The sequence below is a fragment of the Neofelis nebulosa genome, chromosome 8 (genome assembly GCF_028018385.1).
Source record: "Neofelis nebulosa isolate mNeoNeb1 chromosome 8, mNeoNeb1.pri, whole genome shotgun sequence".
Classification (NCBI taxonomy): Eukaryota; Metazoa; Chordata; class Mammalia; order Carnivora; family Felidae; genus Neofelis; species Neofelis nebulosa.
In genome coordinates, this window is record NC_080789.1 from 49013529 (window position 1) to 49032634 (window position 19106).

A 19106-nucleotide genomic window follows, 5' to 3' on the forward strand; every position below is an offset into this window, starting at 1 on the left:
GCTAAATCTTATCACTGATGTTGATAACCATTTCAGTCGATCAGGTCATAGATATTTAATATGGGCCATGTTTTACTTAAATCTTAGATTTCATTTTTAACCTGAAGACATTTACTTATGCTTATGAGATATCTAAGCATAAGGTACTCCTTCACTTTCCCACTTCTAATGTTTCATGGAGGAATATTATTCACACTCTTCAAACGCATTTGGACATCAGTGACTTTATTATCATTAGAATGGTAACTTTGAGTCCTGTTATAGTTTTCTAGTTCATATATCGTTTTCATTTCCTCCTGTGTTGTTTGAAATATTAAACTTTTTGAATCTATGTATAGTCTAGTGCCTCGGTATTTTATCTTAAGATCCAAGTACCTATTCATATAACATTAGGGTGTTTGGTTTTATTTGTCCAGTGGTTGTATATTTATTATCTCCATTATATAACCACTGGCACTGTTGCTTTTTGAAATGCTCACTTAAAAGATGGTTTTTAATAATAACCAACAGTTGCAATTGTTAGGTCTCATCCTTACAATAACTACTGAATCCGTGTTACATTTCTTGTTTCTTGTTAGGTGATCTTTTAATCATCCAAACTTACGTTAGCTGAGATGTTCTTTTCTAATGTGTCTTTCACAAGTGTGTCTTTCACAAACTTTATTTCAAGATAAAGTTCCACATTTGAGAGACGTTCTGTAATTTGACAAACATTGTAAGGACAGCTAGGCCTAAGATGACTCATTTTGAGGGGGATGATTTTGGGGAAAAATTTTTTATACTGTCAGTTTTTTGAATTTGAATTTTCGGTATATAAATTTTAAACAACTTAGTTGAATTCTTATTTTGGGAAAAGAAATTCAGAAATGAAAACATTCTACTTACAGCATTTATATCCTAGATGCTGATGGTGTTTCTTGACCTGGAAAGGGATATGTGTGTTGTTTTAATTGAGTTTAATTAAGTTCATATCCTTTTTAGTGGCTCTGCTTGTTGGTTGTAGGTATTAAGTTCGTACCATTAGTTTTTTTCTCTTTCTTGTAGAACAACTTGCTTTAGGAAAGATCGGCTTTCTATTTTTTCATCTTAGTGTAGGATCATAGAAGTTTAAAGTTATGTATTTGTAAAACACTATAACATTAGCACGAAGATTATTAATAAAGGTTGCTGACAAAGTAAATTTCAATTACTGAGTTTTGAATGTCAGTGAAAAATAGAACTGAATAAAGTTATACAGAATTTCCATAGTATCTGCTTTTTTTAAAAAAAATCTGGTTGACAAACAAAACTGGGTCACCGTGCACATGGAGGGGCTATTTGTCCATCCTCTCGTTCATCAAGCAGTAGGCCCTCCCACAGGGATGGAATACAGCCTTCTCTGCTGCTCCTTCCCAGCCCACCCCGCACTCAGTGCAGGACCGATGGAGCCCCTTTTGAACCACTTCTTCCACTTATATCTCTTTTGTGTATTATAGCATAGACCATACGAATATTATGATGATAACGTATCATACAGGACGAGGAGGTCCGCCTTCTCTATCAAACTGTGAGCACACTGAGTGCTGCAGGGACTTTCTTGTTTATCTTTGGCTACCAGCCATCCAGCTCCAGCCGAGCACTTAGTCCACACTCAGATCAAGTTGTGGAATCAATGTTTAAATGCTGCACATTCCCTCACATTGTGGAGTTTATAGATTAATGGGGGAGAATGATAAGAGAAATTAACTCCACTTATTTCTAGAATGAAATAAGTACTAATGGGGATGTGCATGAAGAGCTTTGAAGACAGAGGAGGAAATTGTACTAAAGCTTGAAGATTGTATCATGTAGGTGCTGGAGCAGCTGTGAAACATTTGAAGCATGAGAGGACTTAGTAGAAATAAAATCTGGATTATATCAGGGCACTTTATAATAAGGCCTCTGTGTATTCACAACACCCTGGTGAGGGGGGGGGCCTGGCTGACTCAGTTGGTAGAGCATGCAACACTTGATCTTGGGGTCTTAAGTTCAAGCCCCACCTTGGGCGTGGAGCCTACTTTAAAAACAAAGAAAACAGCAACACACCCTGGTTAGTAGTTCAACAGACAAAAACTATACGTCTCAGTTCTATATGTTAAATGCAAAAACTAGTAATTTTCTTTAAAGTTTAGGAATTAACAGAAATGATAAATGAACATGGCTCAGTTTTTCTTGGCAGTGAAGAAAATATATTTTCAGTTATCCTTTAGGAATGTTTCAGATTTGGTTCATTAGAACAGTGAGACTCTGCTGGGATTATATGGTTTCTTATGCCACCGTGACAGGTGCTGTCCTTTGCTTTGGCTACTTCCCTACAGATGTAACACTTTCATCCCTTTGCATTCAGTAGTGTCTCCCTGAGGAACTGAGGATGTGTTTCTTTGGTTACTTTTTTTTGCAATGCAAAGTTTCATTATTTGCTTTTTTGCCTGTAAGTGAAAGATTATAGCAGACGGTATCTGCATATTCTTTTAATGCTATTATTCCATCTTTATGATAGGAAAAATTATTGAGTTTTTTGAAGAGTAAATAAAAATTATTTTAAAGAATTTTAAGCTGCAGTTTAATTTTTTTTCATTGTGGAATTGAATTTAGGGAAGCCAGCAGGTGGCAGTATGACGTATAACATGAAAGGGTTTCAAAGAGTATAGAAGGCTCCTTTCCATTTGAACAGATGTTATTTGCATTGTAGGGAATTCACATTACCTTATAGTCCATCAGAACATTTTTTTGTATTGTCACTTTGATGAATATATTATAATTATTATTTTGTGGGATATTCTTTTATGTAATACATTTTTTTAAAAGTTGAGGTTTTGCTGATGCCAAGGGAATTTTCAGGAATTTGGAGAGGGAAGCTTCATAATTCTCTCACTGCCGGCTTCTATAGTAGGAGCAGCTGTTGTATAAAGCCAGGAAATAAAGACAGGGTAGGGGTTCCTGGCATGTCACTACCCTTCCAGAGGTGGGGAAGTAGGAATAATAATTAGGTTACCTGTTATTGATAGCATTTCAGCCATGCAAGAATGTGGCTGGTTTTCATGGTAATATTAAGATATCTTACTTAGTGAATTAAATATTACCAAAAATAATAAAAATATTGATTGACAAGTTTGTTATATATTTAGAAGGAAGAATAATAAGGTATTTCATTGATTCCCATTAATATTCAACTATGGCATTAACCTGTCATTAAGTATGTTTCTGTATTCCTCTCCTAGGGTTCTCTAAATGCCATGTGGTATGCGGAGGTTGGTTGCTTTTGAGTTTTTAAAACCTGTAATAATGCATAGAGTACTTGTGTAATTTCAGTTGAAATAAGAATTAGGTGTCAATATTTTTCTTAGTTGCTGCAAATTCTTCCTGCCTGCTGGCCTGAAATAAAATAACTGCATTGTGCTTTAGCTTGACTGTTTTAATTTCTGCTTAAAATGCACACAGTCTGATGAACGTTTGTAGCTTTTTTTTTTTTTTTTTTTTTTTTTTTTGCCTTCCTTTCTCCTTGGTCTCTGGCTGTATTTGTGCAGTATCTTTGATAAGCTACATGGTGGTGTTTGCAAAGGAGCATTTAAAGTAATACACAGTGTCTCAACTCTCCTGCATAGGTTAAAGAACTCCGAGAGAAGGCTGAATTTTATAGGAAACGAGTTCAAGGAACACATTTTTCTCGGGACCATCTGAATCAGCTTCTGTCTGATAACAACTGCTGTTGGGATGTCTCCTCAACCACAAGCTCAGAAGGAACCATTAGTAGTAACATTAGAGCTCTAGATCTTGCTGGGTAAGATACGTTCTTTGTGGATGGTGAGAAAGTATATTGTAGCTTAGGTAGATCACGGAATTCTATAGGTAAATGACATGACCCCTCAAAATTTGTCTTCCAGTTAAATGGAGATATGCCAGCCATTTATTACATTTCATTATTACTAGTTTATTCTCTGTGAGAAGTAAAGCTGTGTGTAAATAATACGTAATGTAAATCTGGAAGGCTGGATTTTATAATATTTTTTAACAAGAGTAGAATAGGGATGATTATACAGTAGATGGAAAAGAACTTTAGAAAGTAACAGGAAGGAAAGGTACCAACAACAATAAAAACCTAGACAACATAAGCTAGTAGTACATCCTATAATCATTCATTAATGGATTTCTGTGGTTAATACGACACTTAGGCCCTGATTCTATGGGCAAAGTCTCTGCTCTTTTGGGTTTTAAAGTGAAAATTATTTAACTATTTATAAAAGAAATAGCATATTGATTTTTGGCAAATAAAATCATTTTTAGTTATTATAGTAATATAATTATATATGCCAAATTGAACTATAAGTTCTAATTATGTGATATCCTCTTTAAAAATTCATTACAAAATCCATTCTGTAAGAATGTCTTGAAAACACTTATCAATCTGAAGTATAAAATTGGAATCAGTTTGCTTGATCTACAAATACACTTGAATTTGTGCATAAACTGTAACTGAGTAACCGAACAAGTTAGACCATGTGCAGTCCTTGCTTGTGTGTGTAAATGCCAGTCAAGGGAACACATGTGACTGTTGTCAGCAGCAGGACAGACACGCCTGTGTGAAGGTGGAAATAAGAGAAGATACGTAGGTTTTATTTTGGAGTATTGTACTTTATATTTAAAATTTGCTTACTTTTTAAATGTTTTTATTTTTATTTTTGAGGGAGAGCGTGTACAAGCAGGGGAGGGGCAGAGTGAGGGAGACAAAGGATCTGAAGCAGGCTCTGCATGGACAGCAGAGAGTCTGATGCAGGGCTCGAACTCATGAACTATGAGATCATGACCTGAGCAGAAGTCGGACACTCAGCCGACTGAGCCACCCAGGTGCCCATGGAGTATTTTAATAGAAAGTCCAAATTGTAGCTTTAGTTTATTATACTGTCAAATGAACTCTTAATTAGGTTTCTTTCTTCAGTATCTGGGCAAGGTAGTACCTGTGGGACATAAAGTTGTGAACGCTAGAGGGGAATGACAGACTCACTGAAATGAGTATAAACTTAGAAACCTCAAACTCCAGTTTGACACTTTTGTTCTGCAGAGATCCTACAAGCCATAAGACTTTGCAGAAATGTCCTCCTACAACACTGGACGAGAAAAAGCCTGCCTTGGAAGAGCAGCCGCAGAAAACTACCACAGAGAAACTGGGCGTGTCAGATGCTCCCACCCTGCCCGTTAGAAGGCGCCTGGCGTGGGACGCAGAGAACACAGATGAAGGGGTGCAGAAACAGCTGAGAGAGGAGGAGGAGGAAGAAACAGAAAAGGACAGGCAGGTTCATAACGGAGAGCTGGAGAAGGTCGAAGTACCGGAAAAATCTAAGGCAGAAAAGATAAAAGAAGGGTGAGAGTTTTAAATTAATCAGTATATGGAAGCATTATGCACACGGTTAATATTTTTTTGTTTTGTCACCAAGTACGGTGGTTTACACTCTTGGTTTTATGACTAATAAAGAGCAGATGTTACTTTAATGTCACAAAGCAGACATTTCAATTTATAATTTGATTCACTCAGGTATTTGAGTCACCAGTAATTGGTAGTTGAACACTTGAACACTGAGCTACTTGAGGAGGAAGCAGTTAGGGTTGTTTTCATTTATGTCCCACTAATTATGATTTGGCAGATTTGTAAATGTGTTTGAGGGAATCGCTTTCTTTGTGATTTAAGAAAATAGCTGATATTCTTTAATATCAAATGTTTCACCAAAAAAGAAAGATAATGTTTTGTAATGTTAAAATAAGCGATATCTGCAAATAGCTAATTGTTGCTGATTTATGTGTCAATTGCTTTGGGGAGTGGTTCTCTACCACTGATAATGGTGCTTTTTGTCCATCATCCAAATCCCTTAATCATTCTGTCATGAGTTTTGCACCTAATGGGAAACTTAGGAGCTGATTTAATGGAAGAATTCTCTGGTCTATTGCTGCTGACTTGCAGTGACCTTCCGTCTTTTCCAATATTCAGTCCCTCTTAACGGCATGTGTTTTTAGAAACAGATGACCCTATAAATTTTGTTTTATTATTGCATAATAATGATAAAATATTTTTAATCCTCTTTGCTGGGGGGAAATGCATCATAGTAGATTGTTTGGATTTGTAGGTCAGATTCTTCTTCTGTATCTTCTGGAAAAGGAGGCAGGCTTCCTACTCCAAAGCTGAGAGAACTTGGTGGAATCCAGAGGACTCATCATGATCTCACCACTCCAGCTGTTGGTAATGGGCAAACGCTGTAGTTCTTCTCTTACCTGCTTTTTCGGCATGAGAATTTAGTTTGAGACTTGTCGTCTTCTGCATTTTTCTAGGTGGTGCTGTTCTAGTGTCTCCATCTAAAGTGAGGCCTCCAGTCCCAGAACAAAGGAAAAGAGTGTCCCCTCAGGATGGCTTAGAAACTGCAAAGAATGATTTTAGGAAGGTAAATATTTATATCTTGGGGGAAAAATATCTTTTTAGGAAGCGATTATTTTAGTCACATGTAACGAATGAACGATAGGTTCAGATTTTAGAAAATTCTGTGCATTGTATGTGGAGGTGATGCTATTAATGTGCTTTTATTAAGGCAAAGGCCTTGAATTATTTTTTTTCTGGTAGTGGCATTCTACTTCTGCTGATGTGTTTTTAAATCTTGTCAAATGTGACTCAGCAAGAAGAGAGAGAAGGGAAACAGTACTTTTTATTGAGCATCTACTGGGTGGCAGTTGTATTTCAAGTATGTTCCAGGCACTGTTTTAGCACTGGAGATATAACAGTGAAAGAAGCAGGTGCAAATTCTGACCCTTATTGAACTTCTATTCTAGTGGAGGAGAGAGACAATAAACAGGATAACTAGATAAAAAACAGAGTATTTTAGACAGTGGTAAGAACTAAAGAGAAAAGTAAAGCAGGGGAAGTGAATACAAAGTAGCCAGGGAAGTTCTTGCTGAGAGGGTGACATTTGAGCAGAATCTGAAGGTGGTGAGAGATGGACCCATATGCATATGTAGGCAGGCATTCTAGGCAAAAAGAACGCAAGTGCAAAGTCCCTGAGGTGATCAGGTGCCCGATTTCTTGAGGACTGGCCAGAAAGTGAGTGTGGCTGAAGCAGAGAGCCAGAGAGAGTGTGGGCAATAAGTTAGGAGGCATCATGGGGGGACTAAACTGTGTAGGGCCTTGTAGTTCACAGCAAAGACTTTGAATTTTATTCTGAATGAAATCGGAAGTCTTTGGAGTGGCAGAAAAGTGATATGTTTTGACTTAGGTTTTTCCATGTGACTCTGGCTACTGTTTGGGAACAGATAGTAGGCATGCAAGAGCAGGGGCCTGAGCCTACATAGGAGTCAATTACAATATCCAGGCAAGAGGTGATGGTCGTTTGGTTCATATGGGTAGCGGTGGAGGTCATATGATGAAGTCTGATTCTGGATGTGCATTGAAGGTATAGTTGACAACATTTGCTGATGGTTAAGATATGGCATGGGAGAAAGACAGAAATCAAGGATTCAAGATTTTTGGCCTGTGCAGTAAGGATGAAGTTGCCGTTTACCTGAGATGGGGAGGACAGTGTAAGGAAAAGGTTTGTCAGGGAAGATGAAGAGTTCTGTTTTGGACATGTTACCTTTGAGAAGCTTATTACAGGTACAGGTAGACACGTTGAATAGGGAGTTGACTTTCTGAGTTTGAGGTGTGGAGGACAGGTTGGGCTGCGGATACAGATTTGAGTGTCTATTGTACAGGTGCACAGGTATGTGAGGGCTTGAGACCGGGGGAGGTCATCAGGGGAGGTGGGTATAGAGAGGGAAGAGTATGTGTAGACAGGTGTCAGCCCTGGTTTTTTGATACTGGGAAGTTGAGGAGTAACCAGCAAAGAGAATGATAAGGAATAGCCAGTGAGGTGGTGAAATAGAAGACTGTGGTATCTGGAAGGTGTCAAGGAGGAGGGAGTGTCAGTGCTACTGATGGATCAATAAGATATGAGAACTGATGATTGGATTTAGCAACATGGATGTTATTGGTGACCTTGACAAAGGGCAGTTTTGATGGTGGGGAGGGATAATTGTCTAAATGCAAGTGAGTTCAAGAGAAAGGAGAGGAGATGAATTGGAGGCAGTCATCACAGACAACTCTTTTAAGAGTCTTTTTCGTGAAGGGGAGCAGAGTAACAAATGGCAGCTGGGAGTGAGGTCAAGATGAAGGAGATAACAGCACATTTATGTGTTGACAAGAATGGTTTTAAAGAGAGAGAAAAATGATGCAGGCCGAGCCAGCAACTTTGCCTCTGTGCACTCAGTGCCTAGCACCACTTGAGATGTTCCATGGGATCTGGGGGAGAAGTGGAAGGGTTGATTGTAGGCACTCTGACAGCTCCTTCATCGTTACAGAGGAGGCAGAATATGTGAGCACTGCTAATAAAATAGGGAGATGTGCTGGAAGCTTTGGGAAAGTCTCTTCGGATTTTTTCTTTCTTTTTTTTTTTTTTTTAACGTTTATTTATTTTTGGGACAGAGAGAGACAGAGCATGAACGGGGGAGGGGCAGAAAGAGAGGGAGACACAGAATCGGAAACAGGCTCCAGGCTCTGAGCCATCAGCCCAGAGCCCGACGCAGGGCTCGAACTCACGGACCGCGAGATCGTGACCTGAGCTGAAGTCGGACGCTCAACCGACTGAGCCACCCAGGCGCCCCACTTCGGATTTTTTCTTGGTGGCACATGAAGAAAGATCCTCACCAAGAACAAGGCTGGGGATGAAGAGGTTGGAGGTTTGAGTAAAGAAAAGAAATCATGAAGTAGTCTTTTCAGAGAGTGGGAGAGGGAGTAGGCCAGGGAAATGTGAGATAACGCAGGGCAACATAAAGGGCCCATTTTAGGCTAGTGGTCACGGATTTGATGTAAGAGCAGTCATGAGGGGTTGTGTGTTTTTCTCTAGCCATGTTTGGCTACAGAGGTGCAGGATAAGTTAGAGAGTTGAATTTAACTGGGGTTCATGTTTTGTCAAGGGAGTAAGACAAAATGAGAAAGGGGGTCAGGGAGTTAAGGTACACGTAGGGGAGTGATTATAATGATTGGCCATGGAAGTTGAGTTGGTTAGAGCAGGAAAAATAGGACTTGAGAAGGTAAGGCACAGTGCAGAGGTGACAGGATCAATGGAAGGTCTTGGCCAACTTAAGGACTTGTTGAAATTGGAGTACCTAGAGGGAGTAGTTTTAAAGTCAGGAGGTGGTAGTCAGAAATTGGAATTGTGGAGAGGTTGCAGTTAGCAGTAATGACAAGGCTTAACATATAATGGTGGGAGTAAGTGGCTGAAGTAGGATAGAGAACATTTAGAGAAGAGGTTGCATTTCTCCAGGGGATTTTGCTGATGGCTGTTCATGAATTTTCAGAGGTGTGGCCCAGGGGAAACTTTAGGTGTTGGGGAGAGGTAGGAGAGGGGATCAGAGCCTAGTTGTCCCCAAAGCCCAGTACCGAAGTCACCTCATAGCAGGTACCTGTTAAATAGGTGTTGACTGAGTATTATTAGACTGACAGAATCGAAACCAATGTGTATACGTTGGTTTATGACAAAAGGAATACAGAGGACTGATCAGAATCAGATATTAGGAATCGCTTGCCCCCATGGGCTGTTCTGCACCCCCAGCACTCCCTCTCATCCCAGGATCCAGGTTGCTACCTGGAAGGTGTGAGCTTCTAGGCAGCTTTGCCCACACAGAGTTGACTACCCTCAGCTAAAAAGAGTAGCCTTAATCCATATTGGCAACTGGATTTGTATGTAACATTTTCATTTATTGTGGAATTAATTATTGAATAGTTAAATTAATGAAATAGAATGATACTGCTCTTTAATGCCAATTTCTACCTCATCATGCACACAATATAGTTTCCAATAAATCCTTTCCAGTATTCAATTTCCCTCAATATCATTGTACATCTTTTTAATTATAAGAATCAGAATGTTTATAATATCCAGAAATTTTTTTAATATTAACTTTTAGTGACATTTAATTGTGGGAGGGTTATGGGGCAGCAGCAATTTGGGTAACTTAAAAACATGGGGATGATCATAATAGCTAGCATTAACTGAGTGGTTAACTATGTTCTAGGCCCTGTGCTAAGTACTGTATATATATTAACTTAAGTCTTCATAATGACTCCAGGAGGTTGGTATTGTTATTATTCTCATTTAGATGAAACTGGGGAAACACAGCTGCCAATTGGTGGGGCAGAATTTAGTCCCAGGGAGTCTGTCCTCAGAGCCCACGTTTTTAACTCCTAAACAACACTGTCTCACAAAATTCAGAGGAGAATTCTCATGGTATTGGTTTAATTGTCAAGGAGCATTTTAACGTCTTATAAATGATATTAAAAAGCTAAGTGTGTGTTAGCTCACTTTATTCATTCATGCAGCAGATGTTACTTATCTGTTTACCCACATGCAATAAAGATAGTGAACAAAAATAGACATGGGGGGGGGGTGCCTGGATGGCTCAGTTGGTTAAGCAACCAGCTCTTGATTTTGGCTCAGGTCATGATCTCTTGGTCATGAGATTGAGCCCTGTGTCAGGCTCTGCATTGACAGCATGGAGCCTGCTTTGGATTCTCTCTCTCCTTCTCTCTCTGCCACTCCCCCCCCCCCCCGACCCCTCCAAAATAAATAAAGTTAAAAAAAAATAGACATAGTTCATGATCTTATGGAACCTACAGTCTGGCGAAAGAGATACACAGTAATCAAAGAATCATACCCCCCAAAAAAGTAAAATTAAAATTAATAAGAGTTTCAAAGCAGTATATAGTGCTATTTTGAAAGGAATTGGCCTAGTCCTGGAAGTCAGGAAGCTTCTTGGAAATCAAGGATGCTTCTTAGAAGAAGTCATAATTGGGTTGAGATACTGAGGAAGAGGAAGAGTTGACCAGGTAAAAAGGGTGGGGAGGAGAAGTATAGCATGTGCCAATATCCTGTGGTGAGAAAGAACATAGGGTTCTAAGAAACAAAGGTAAGTATAGTGTGTGGCAGGGAGTAGGTCAAGATGAATCTGGCAAAGATAGCAATATTGAGAATTTTTATCATTATCTTGAGAGCAATGGGAAGTCACTGAAATATTTTAAAGACCTTTTGGCTGCCATGGAAAGCAAGAGTAGACTAGTTACCCTTAGAAGGTAACTGTGGTAGTCTAGGTAGGACAAGTTGATAGCTTGGACTGAGGAGGGTGGACATTGACAGAAGTGGATGAAACTGAAGAATTGTGAATAAGGGGAGCAAAGTCAAGGCTTGGTGCTGGGTTGGATAATGGTGGATGAGAAACCATGAATGACTTCTAGGTTTCTGCCTTACCTTGTAGGATTGATAGGGGATGCCGTGCACTGAGTAGGAGAACTCTGGACAGAAACCCTCTTTGGAGGGAAATATCAGGAATTTCACTTTCACTCACTCAATTTGATATTTAATGTGCTCTTACTATGTGTCACGTACCATTCTGGGATCTGGGGATTCTTTGGTAATCAAGACAAAATCCCTGCCCTCATGGAGCTTACATTTTCATTCTGAGAGACAGATGATTTTTTAAAAAGATAATTTTAGGTAGTATCAATGCTGTGAGTTAAATAAAACCACAAATAACCTCCAAATCACGGGTGAGGTTGCTTTACTATCAGGACAGGCTATCAGGACAGGCACCTCTGCGGAGGTGACAATTTAAGAACTGACTAATGAGGTATGTGCCCAGGCAGAGATGAGCAGAGATTGTTTTCCTGTTTGAAGGAACAGTAAGTACAAGTGTGTAACAGTGAGAGTTTTGAAGACCAGTGTGACTGGGGCCTAAGAGGGAGGAGGAGAGGTAAGAAATGAGATTGGGAAGGGAGGGTGGGTGAGGTATGGGGGCGTGATTCTGATGGCCCAGCGAAGCCCTGGGAGGGTGTAAAGCCACACAGCAAATATCTGGTTTACATGATAAAATCACTCTGGCTATTCGGTGCAGAATGGGCTGTATGGGGTGGAGGGGGAAGGAGGCCAATGAGAAGACTTTAGCCTCAAAAACAGATTGCAAAGTCCATTAAATTATACCTGGGAACCCCATGTTACAAATATTGTAAGAGAGATTTCATTCAGGCCTTTTAAGCAGTAGCGATTCCAATTTGACAGAGATCTCAGATTCTGTGTATATATGTAGAAAAAGTAAATCAGAAGAACATTTTTCCTAAGTGATACTTATAGTTAAAAAGGGAAGCAAGAGGAAGATTTGTGGTTTTATTTTAGATCTTGATGTGAAAAACATGTATGTTTGTTGGATAAGACCCCAGGCCTCTCCACTTTGAAGCAGTAAGCTCTCTAATTACAGAAAAAGATACCAAAGGTCAGAAAGCATTGTTTTGAATATTGCATCAATAAATCCAAAGTTAGTAAATAAAGGCCACATTTACAAGAAATAATTAGGAAAGTTTGGAACTGTGTTTGATTTTACTGGTTCGCATTCTTCTAATAAGGAAAATTCTACAAGGACTTTTAAGATAGTGATACATTATCATTGTGGAAAATAGAAGATACCAGCTAAAAAAGGAAATCAGTGGTGTTCCATTTACTGTTCAGGGCAGCCATATTGAATTTTTGAGTTCTTTAGGTGTATAGTGTATTTGTTTATTATGCTGTAGGTAAGATTAATCTGTTTTTTCTCACTTGGCAATCAATTAACATATTTACATATCATTAAATATTATCTAATTTTTAATAGCAACGGGATATGCAACGTATAGTTATGCAGGCTGTTTATTATTGAAAGCAATTTTTAAAAAGTTAGATGCCTATAGTTATTAATTTTTCTGTTTTGAAAAAGTGCTGTAAAGAAATCCGTCCTTCAGCTACATTTTTGTTCATTTTATCTCTTTTTGTATAAATACTCTGCAAGTATTATTGTGTGACCAAAGAACACAAAATTTTAAGGCTTTTTCTATGTTTTGCCAGCAACCTGGGAAGATTAAACTCCCAGGACTCTAGGAGAGTGCCGGTGTTTCCATAGTCTTGTCAGCATCAGTATTAAAAATAGTGTGTTTTTGACAAAAAAAAATTTAATCTTTGTAATTTGGTAAGTGAAAAATTAGTGCCTTGGTGCTTTTAGTTTGAAATTATTTGATTACTAGTGAGGTAGGGTATTTGTGCTATTTGTAATTTGTCTATATGAATTGCTTATGTATATCCCTTTTCTACTTTTTAATTGCCTTTTTCTTACTACTTTTAAAGAAATATCTATGTAGCAATGGTCATTCATTGTCAATATATAGGTTGTATATTTTCCTCAAATTTGTGATTAAAATTTTTTTTAATGTTTATGTATTTTTATATAGCTAAATATATTTACCAATATTGTTTGTTAGGCATGTAAAATCTTCCTCACATGGAGGTTACATAGATTTTTTTCATAATTTCTCCTACTGCTTTTGTGGTTATATTTTTTGTGTATTTAAAGATTTTACTTATATATATACAGACACATATATGTATCTTTTTTTTTTTTAATCACTTAGAAAGAAAGTCGTGCTATAGCCCTCCTGACTTCTCCAGCTGCTGGTATAAAAACAGTTGATCCCTTGCCTTTGAGGGAAGATTCTGAAATCAGTATCCCCAGGCGTGCCGAGGTAGCTCTTCCAGTTTCAAAAATTCCAGAATATCCAGCAAACACACCTGGGCAGTCTCCTTCCCCACCCTGTGCTCCATCCTACTGGCATCCCTCTCGTCGAATTCAGGGCTCTCTCAGAGATCCAGAATTTCAGCATAATGGTAATTATTTTGGTTTTTATTTTTTGTCTTTTAAAACAAAAATGTTATCCTGATGGGTACAAAGGCTTAAGTATGTACTGTATGTTAATAACTTGTGTTTATTATCTAGGGTTTTTTAGTTAATGTAACACATTTCTTTAAATAGGAAAAGTCCCGGGGCGCCTGGGTGGCTCAGTCGATTAAGCGGCCGACTTCGGGGTCCGTGAGTTCAAGCCCCGCGTCAGGCTCTGTGCTGACAGCTTAGAGCCTGGAGCCTGCTTCGGATTCTGGGTCTCCCTCTCTCTGACCCTCCTTCATTCATGCTGTGTCTCTCTCTGTCTCAAAAATAAGTAAACGTTAAAAAAAAAAATTTAAATAGGAAAAGTTCCATCTCATCTTTGGAACACCGAGCTGTGCGGCAACCCCAGTACTTTTGTAGCAGCGTGAGGTTTCCTCCAAGTTCTGTCCTTTCCACAATAGGCAGCCTACTAGATGCCAGTAGCACCGCTTCCCCTGGTGTGACAACTGAACGTGTCTTCAGACATTGCCAAACATTGCCTAGATGAGAATTCAAGGTCATAAATTGGTTTCCTTTAGTTTTATTAGGCATTGCTCTGCTCTTTTCTAGCTTCCACTTTTACTGTCGAAAAGTCTTAATGCTCTTATTTTATTTTATTAAAAAATGTTTTTAAATGTTTATTTATTTTTGAAAGAGAGAGAGAGAGAGAAAGTTAGTGGGGAAGGGGCAAAGGGAGACACAGAATCCAAAACAGGCTCCAGGCTCTGAGCTGTCAGCACAGAGCCCAACGCGGGGCTTGAACCCACAAACCATGAGATCATGACCTGAGCTGAAGTCGGACACTCAACCAACAGTGCCACCCAGGTGCCCCAGTGCTCTTTTTATTTTTGATCATTGTATATGGATTTTTTACCCCCTGGCATCTTTGGGGATCTTCCTTTTACCCTTAATGCTCTGAAATTTTAAAGCAGGTGTCTTCGTTTTGCTAGTACTCAGTCAACTTTTTCAGTCGGGGAGCCTGGTTCCTCACTTTCTTGAATTATTTCATCAGTAATTTCTTCCCCTCCATGTTCTGATTCCTGTTTCTCTGACACTCCTCTTATTCCAATGTTGGCCATGTTGAACATGATCTTATTTTCTTATCTTACCTTTCCTATTTTCCATCTCTGTCTTTTTATTTTAATTTGAGAGGGTTACTATTTATTTTTCACCCCTTCTGCGTTTTAAGAAATTTTTGCTATATTTTTTAATTTCTAAGAATTTTTAAATTGTATATTCCTTTTATGTAGCATTCTGTTCTTATTTTATGGATGTTTTATCTTTTTGAAAAGATAAATTATATATATAATTGCCCTGTTTTGAATATGGTACCCCCGCCCTCAGTTGAACCTGGTGTTCTTCAGTCAGAGCAGCTCTGATAAACCTTTAGAGAGGAAACCTCCATTCCTCTCTTGTGAGAAAGGTCAGTTACCCAGCCGTGGAAATATAAAGAAGGATTTGGCAGACTAATTGTTTTGTAAAAGACTTCAACCAGTTTCCTGGTTCAGGCTTATCTTCACTCCAACTTTCAGGGGTACTTAGTACTCCTAAACTTGAGCTAGGTTAGGAGAACAAATTGGTTGCTTCTTGGATTCTTTCTTCTGCTGACTTAGGATTCAGCTTAGGTATGATGGTAACAAACACACTGCTTGTCTAAGCTCTTTTTTTTTTTCGAGAGGGAGAGAGAGCATGGAAGCAGGGGAGAGAGGGAGAGAGAGAATCTTAAACAGGCTTCACACAGCCTGAGAGCCTGACTCAGGGCTCAGTCTCACGATTGTAAGACCATGACCTGAGCCCAAATCAAGAGTCATACACTTAACCAACTGAGCCCTGCCGGTGTCTCATATACTCACTGCTTTTCTGTTTGCTTTCCCGTTTCCAAAATTTTGTTGTTTTCTTATCTTCATTTTTCTTGTCCTGTGGGTTTAATGTCATTCTTGTAAATGTGTGTTGTCCCATCTCCCATCTTTAAACAGAAGCCTACTGCATTTCTTTACAGTTAGAATAGATCAATATTATTATTGAAAAGAATTCTAGAAGTTTTCCCATTGCTTGTTTACATATTTGCTAAGCACGTTATAAATTAGTGAATGGCCCCATTGATAATAATTTCTATCAAAGATATAAAATTAATAAAAGTTTTGACCATCTTTCACTAAGGTTTTCCTATAAACAAAATATACTGTTACATGGCTCTGAAGGATGATTTTTCTGCCTTTTTTTTTTTAAGTGGGAAAAGCAAGGATGAACAATTTCCAGCTGCCTCAGCATGAAGTCTTTAATGACGAAGGTATTTCAATAGTGAAATAACATCAGATCCAAGTATGAGGTTTTATTATATGGTAGTTGATAGTAGTATCATGATTTTAACATTGGGTTAGCACTTTATAGTTTACAAAGTACTTCTGCAGATATTATATCATTAGATCCATGAAACCCTGTGAGGGGGGGATAAAGTTATCCCCATTTACAAATGAGTAAACTGGGACTTAAGTCTTGAAAAAAATTTTTAGGGCAAACAGATGATAAGAGAGTGTACCTTGCATCACACCTGAGGTCAGTACTCTTTCTTTTTTTCCATCCTGGCTGGCTGTGGGCTCAGGAATCCAGTCTAGCATTATATGTATCATTTTTTCCAAATGCTCAATTTTCAATTATCAATTATCAAAAAAAAATATGATTAGGGCAAATGGACTTTTTTTCTTGTGTTGTATTCATTCTGAAAAATTCATTTGCTTCTAATAGAGGCAGCAGGAATTTTGAATTCCTGATGTGAGCAGTCAAAGTCACTATTTTAACTCATTCTAGGATGTATGAAATTATTGAATTTATAAATTTTGGATTTGAAAATAAATTTGAATGAATACTTTATATATTATAAGTTCACATAGGAACTGACTGAAGATTTTCACATTGAAGATTTTCTCTCCTCTTAACAACTTGAGACTTTTTTCAGAATTCAGTGAGCCAGAAATCAAGTTATTATGTTTTGAAATATAAATATATGGACACTTCGAATCCAGTTCTGTTTTCTTCTTAGTTGAAGAATAGCGTTTACAAATAATCTTGTAACATATTTGCTTACTCAGAAGGAGGAATTTCTGTCCTAATGAAGGGTAGCATATTAAAGTCAAACATTAAGTGAGATTATTTAGGAAATGTGAACATTAAGTACTGTGTTAAGGTATGGCATTTTGTTTTTAAAAAGCTTAAAAAAGCTTTTTGCTCAGAAGAGCTGTGCTTTTTAAAGTAGGGCAAGACAGTATGATGATGAATTGTTTCCAAGTAATACTGAAATCACAGGCCATGTGTTTAGGTAATGTCATTGTGGGATTTCAGGAAGGAAACAATGCTCATTTGACACGAAAGTGTTTGATTTCTCAATATGGTAAACTTGGGAAATTGTGGTGAACTGTCTTGAAAATGTTAATATCTTTTATTTTAATAATTTTTTCTGACAGAGTCAATATTGACATCACAAAGCCTGATGCTTTTAATTTTCTGTTCACGTTATAAAACATTGTGTTTATATTAGAGATACTTTCTGATTATGCTTTTTTCATTGCAGATGAAGACAGATTATCTGAGATTTCTGCTCGCTCCGCAGCTTCTAGTCTCCAGGCTTTTCAAACTCTGGCACGAGCTCAGAAAAGGAAGGAGAATTTCTGGGGCAAAACATAATTACCATATATCTAGTTGAGTTGCCTAACAATCTACGGAACCATTAGCATAATTTTTCCTTATTGCTTTACTATGTTAAGACTTTTAAAGTATTTGGATTTTTTCCCCACATTTCCTACTTAAAAAGAATTGTTTGAGTTTTCAATGGCCAATTCAGTTTCCTTGGAAAATTTTAACACTGGTTCATACAAATTCAACCTACAGAATTCTTTTGACACCTATCCCAAAGTACAAAGACATAGGTTTCTTCACATGTTCTAACTTTTGTATTAAGGGTAGCTGGTAAAATTGTGAATTTTACCTATCCAGAGGATATTCTAAAAAATAAAGTGAAGTAAAAATTAAGATCTAAATGTGAAGTATATGTTCCTCGATTATTGGCTCTGTGTATCTTTATAGTCTGTAGATGTCATAAGATGAATTTGTTCTTCCCGTAACTTTTGCTGTAGTATTTCTTTTTATTTTAGTACCTTCTGTATGTGGTTGCAGTGTTAAGGCAATTGTACTTTAAATTGAAAATATGAGCTGTATATATTTTTCTTATTTATGTAACAAAGTTTGCTGAGAGAATATGTATATTTTTGATCTTTGTGTGTATTCTATTTGTATAAGGACTTTGGCTTACATTTGAATAATGTCTCAATTTTGAAAAATTATTTGTATAATGGAGAGTTAAAACTTTGTAGACATTTTGAAATAAAAACTGATCAAGTATTTTAATTCTTTTTGTTTGAAGTGTTTCAAGTGTTTGGCTTCTTCAGAAAGTTATTACACATAATAAACAATTAGTAATAAACAATTACCTTTTAGAAACATTTTACTCATAACAAGTTAACTAAATGTTTTACTTCTTTTACAGCTGTCAAAATGCAACAAAACTGTGTTCACAATAATTTTGTATGAATATAGGAAAAATACAAGATTTCCAAGGCAGACTTATTTTCAAAAATTTAACACATACTTTTTGACTATTCCTTCATAGGACATGTTCTGTTTTCCTAGTCTTTACTTAATCTTGCAAATCATAATATATCTAACTTCCTAAAAAATATGAATTTCATAAATATGACATGTGATGTGTACAAGACTACATACATACAAGGTACCGAAGGTAAAATATATGAAATATTCATGCCCGTTGGTTAGAAAACAAATGAGCAGTTTGTTTTAAAGTACATAATTTGGTCAAAAGTGCTTTTGCAAATCCTTGATTCACAATAAGTTTATTAAAGATCTTACATTATCAGGTTATAAATAATTGGGCATACACATGTTTGCCTACATCTCACTGACGTTTGTTGATAAAAAAAAGTTTTTAAGGCACTGAAGATGGAAATAAAAGTTAGAAATTAATGTGTAATTGGATTTTAGAACACAATCATTTGGATTCTATACACATGTACTGAGGCATATTAGCTGCAAAATAAAGTCGGAACATACTGTGTCTCTAGAAGCTTAGGGGTATCATCATCCTCTTCCTCTAAAGTTGGTTTGGTTGGTTAGGATAGAATTTTCAATGACTGATCACTGATCTACGGTAAAGAAAGGAATGACAGCTAGCTTGCAGGGAATGTGTATCTAACACAGTGCATCTTACCCAAGATACACATTGTAAAATA

The 19106-nt window shown here is 37.4% G+C and overlaps 1 protein-coding gene across 2 annotated transcripts in view; it reads left to right on the plus strand.

Annotated features, from left to right (window-relative positions):
* Positions 1-18207, plus strand: part of MDM1 (Mdm1 nuclear protein) — a 33916-nt gene extending 15709 nt beyond the window's left edge. The window contains exons 8-15 of one of the 2 annotated variants that reach the window (XM_058742080.1): positions 3240-3269; positions 3624-3799; positions 5078-5377; positions 6135-6247; positions 6337-6446; positions 13517-13769; positions 16037-16096; positions 17375-18207. In XM_058742080.1, the coding sequence (XP_058598063.1) occupies positions 3240-3269; positions 3624-3799; positions 5078-5377; positions 6135-6247; positions 6337-6446; positions 13517-13769; positions 16037-16096; positions 17375-17487 (1155 nt within the window). In that variant the 3' untranslated portion in view covers positions 17488-18207. The remainder of the gene's footprint in view (positions 1-3239; positions 3270-3623; positions 3800-5077; positions 5378-6134; positions 6248-6336; positions 6447-13516; positions 13770-16036; positions 16097-17374) is intronic. The other variant, XM_058742081.1, reaches the window with a different exon arrangement.
* The last annotated feature ends 899 nt before the right edge of the window (positions 18208-19106 follow it).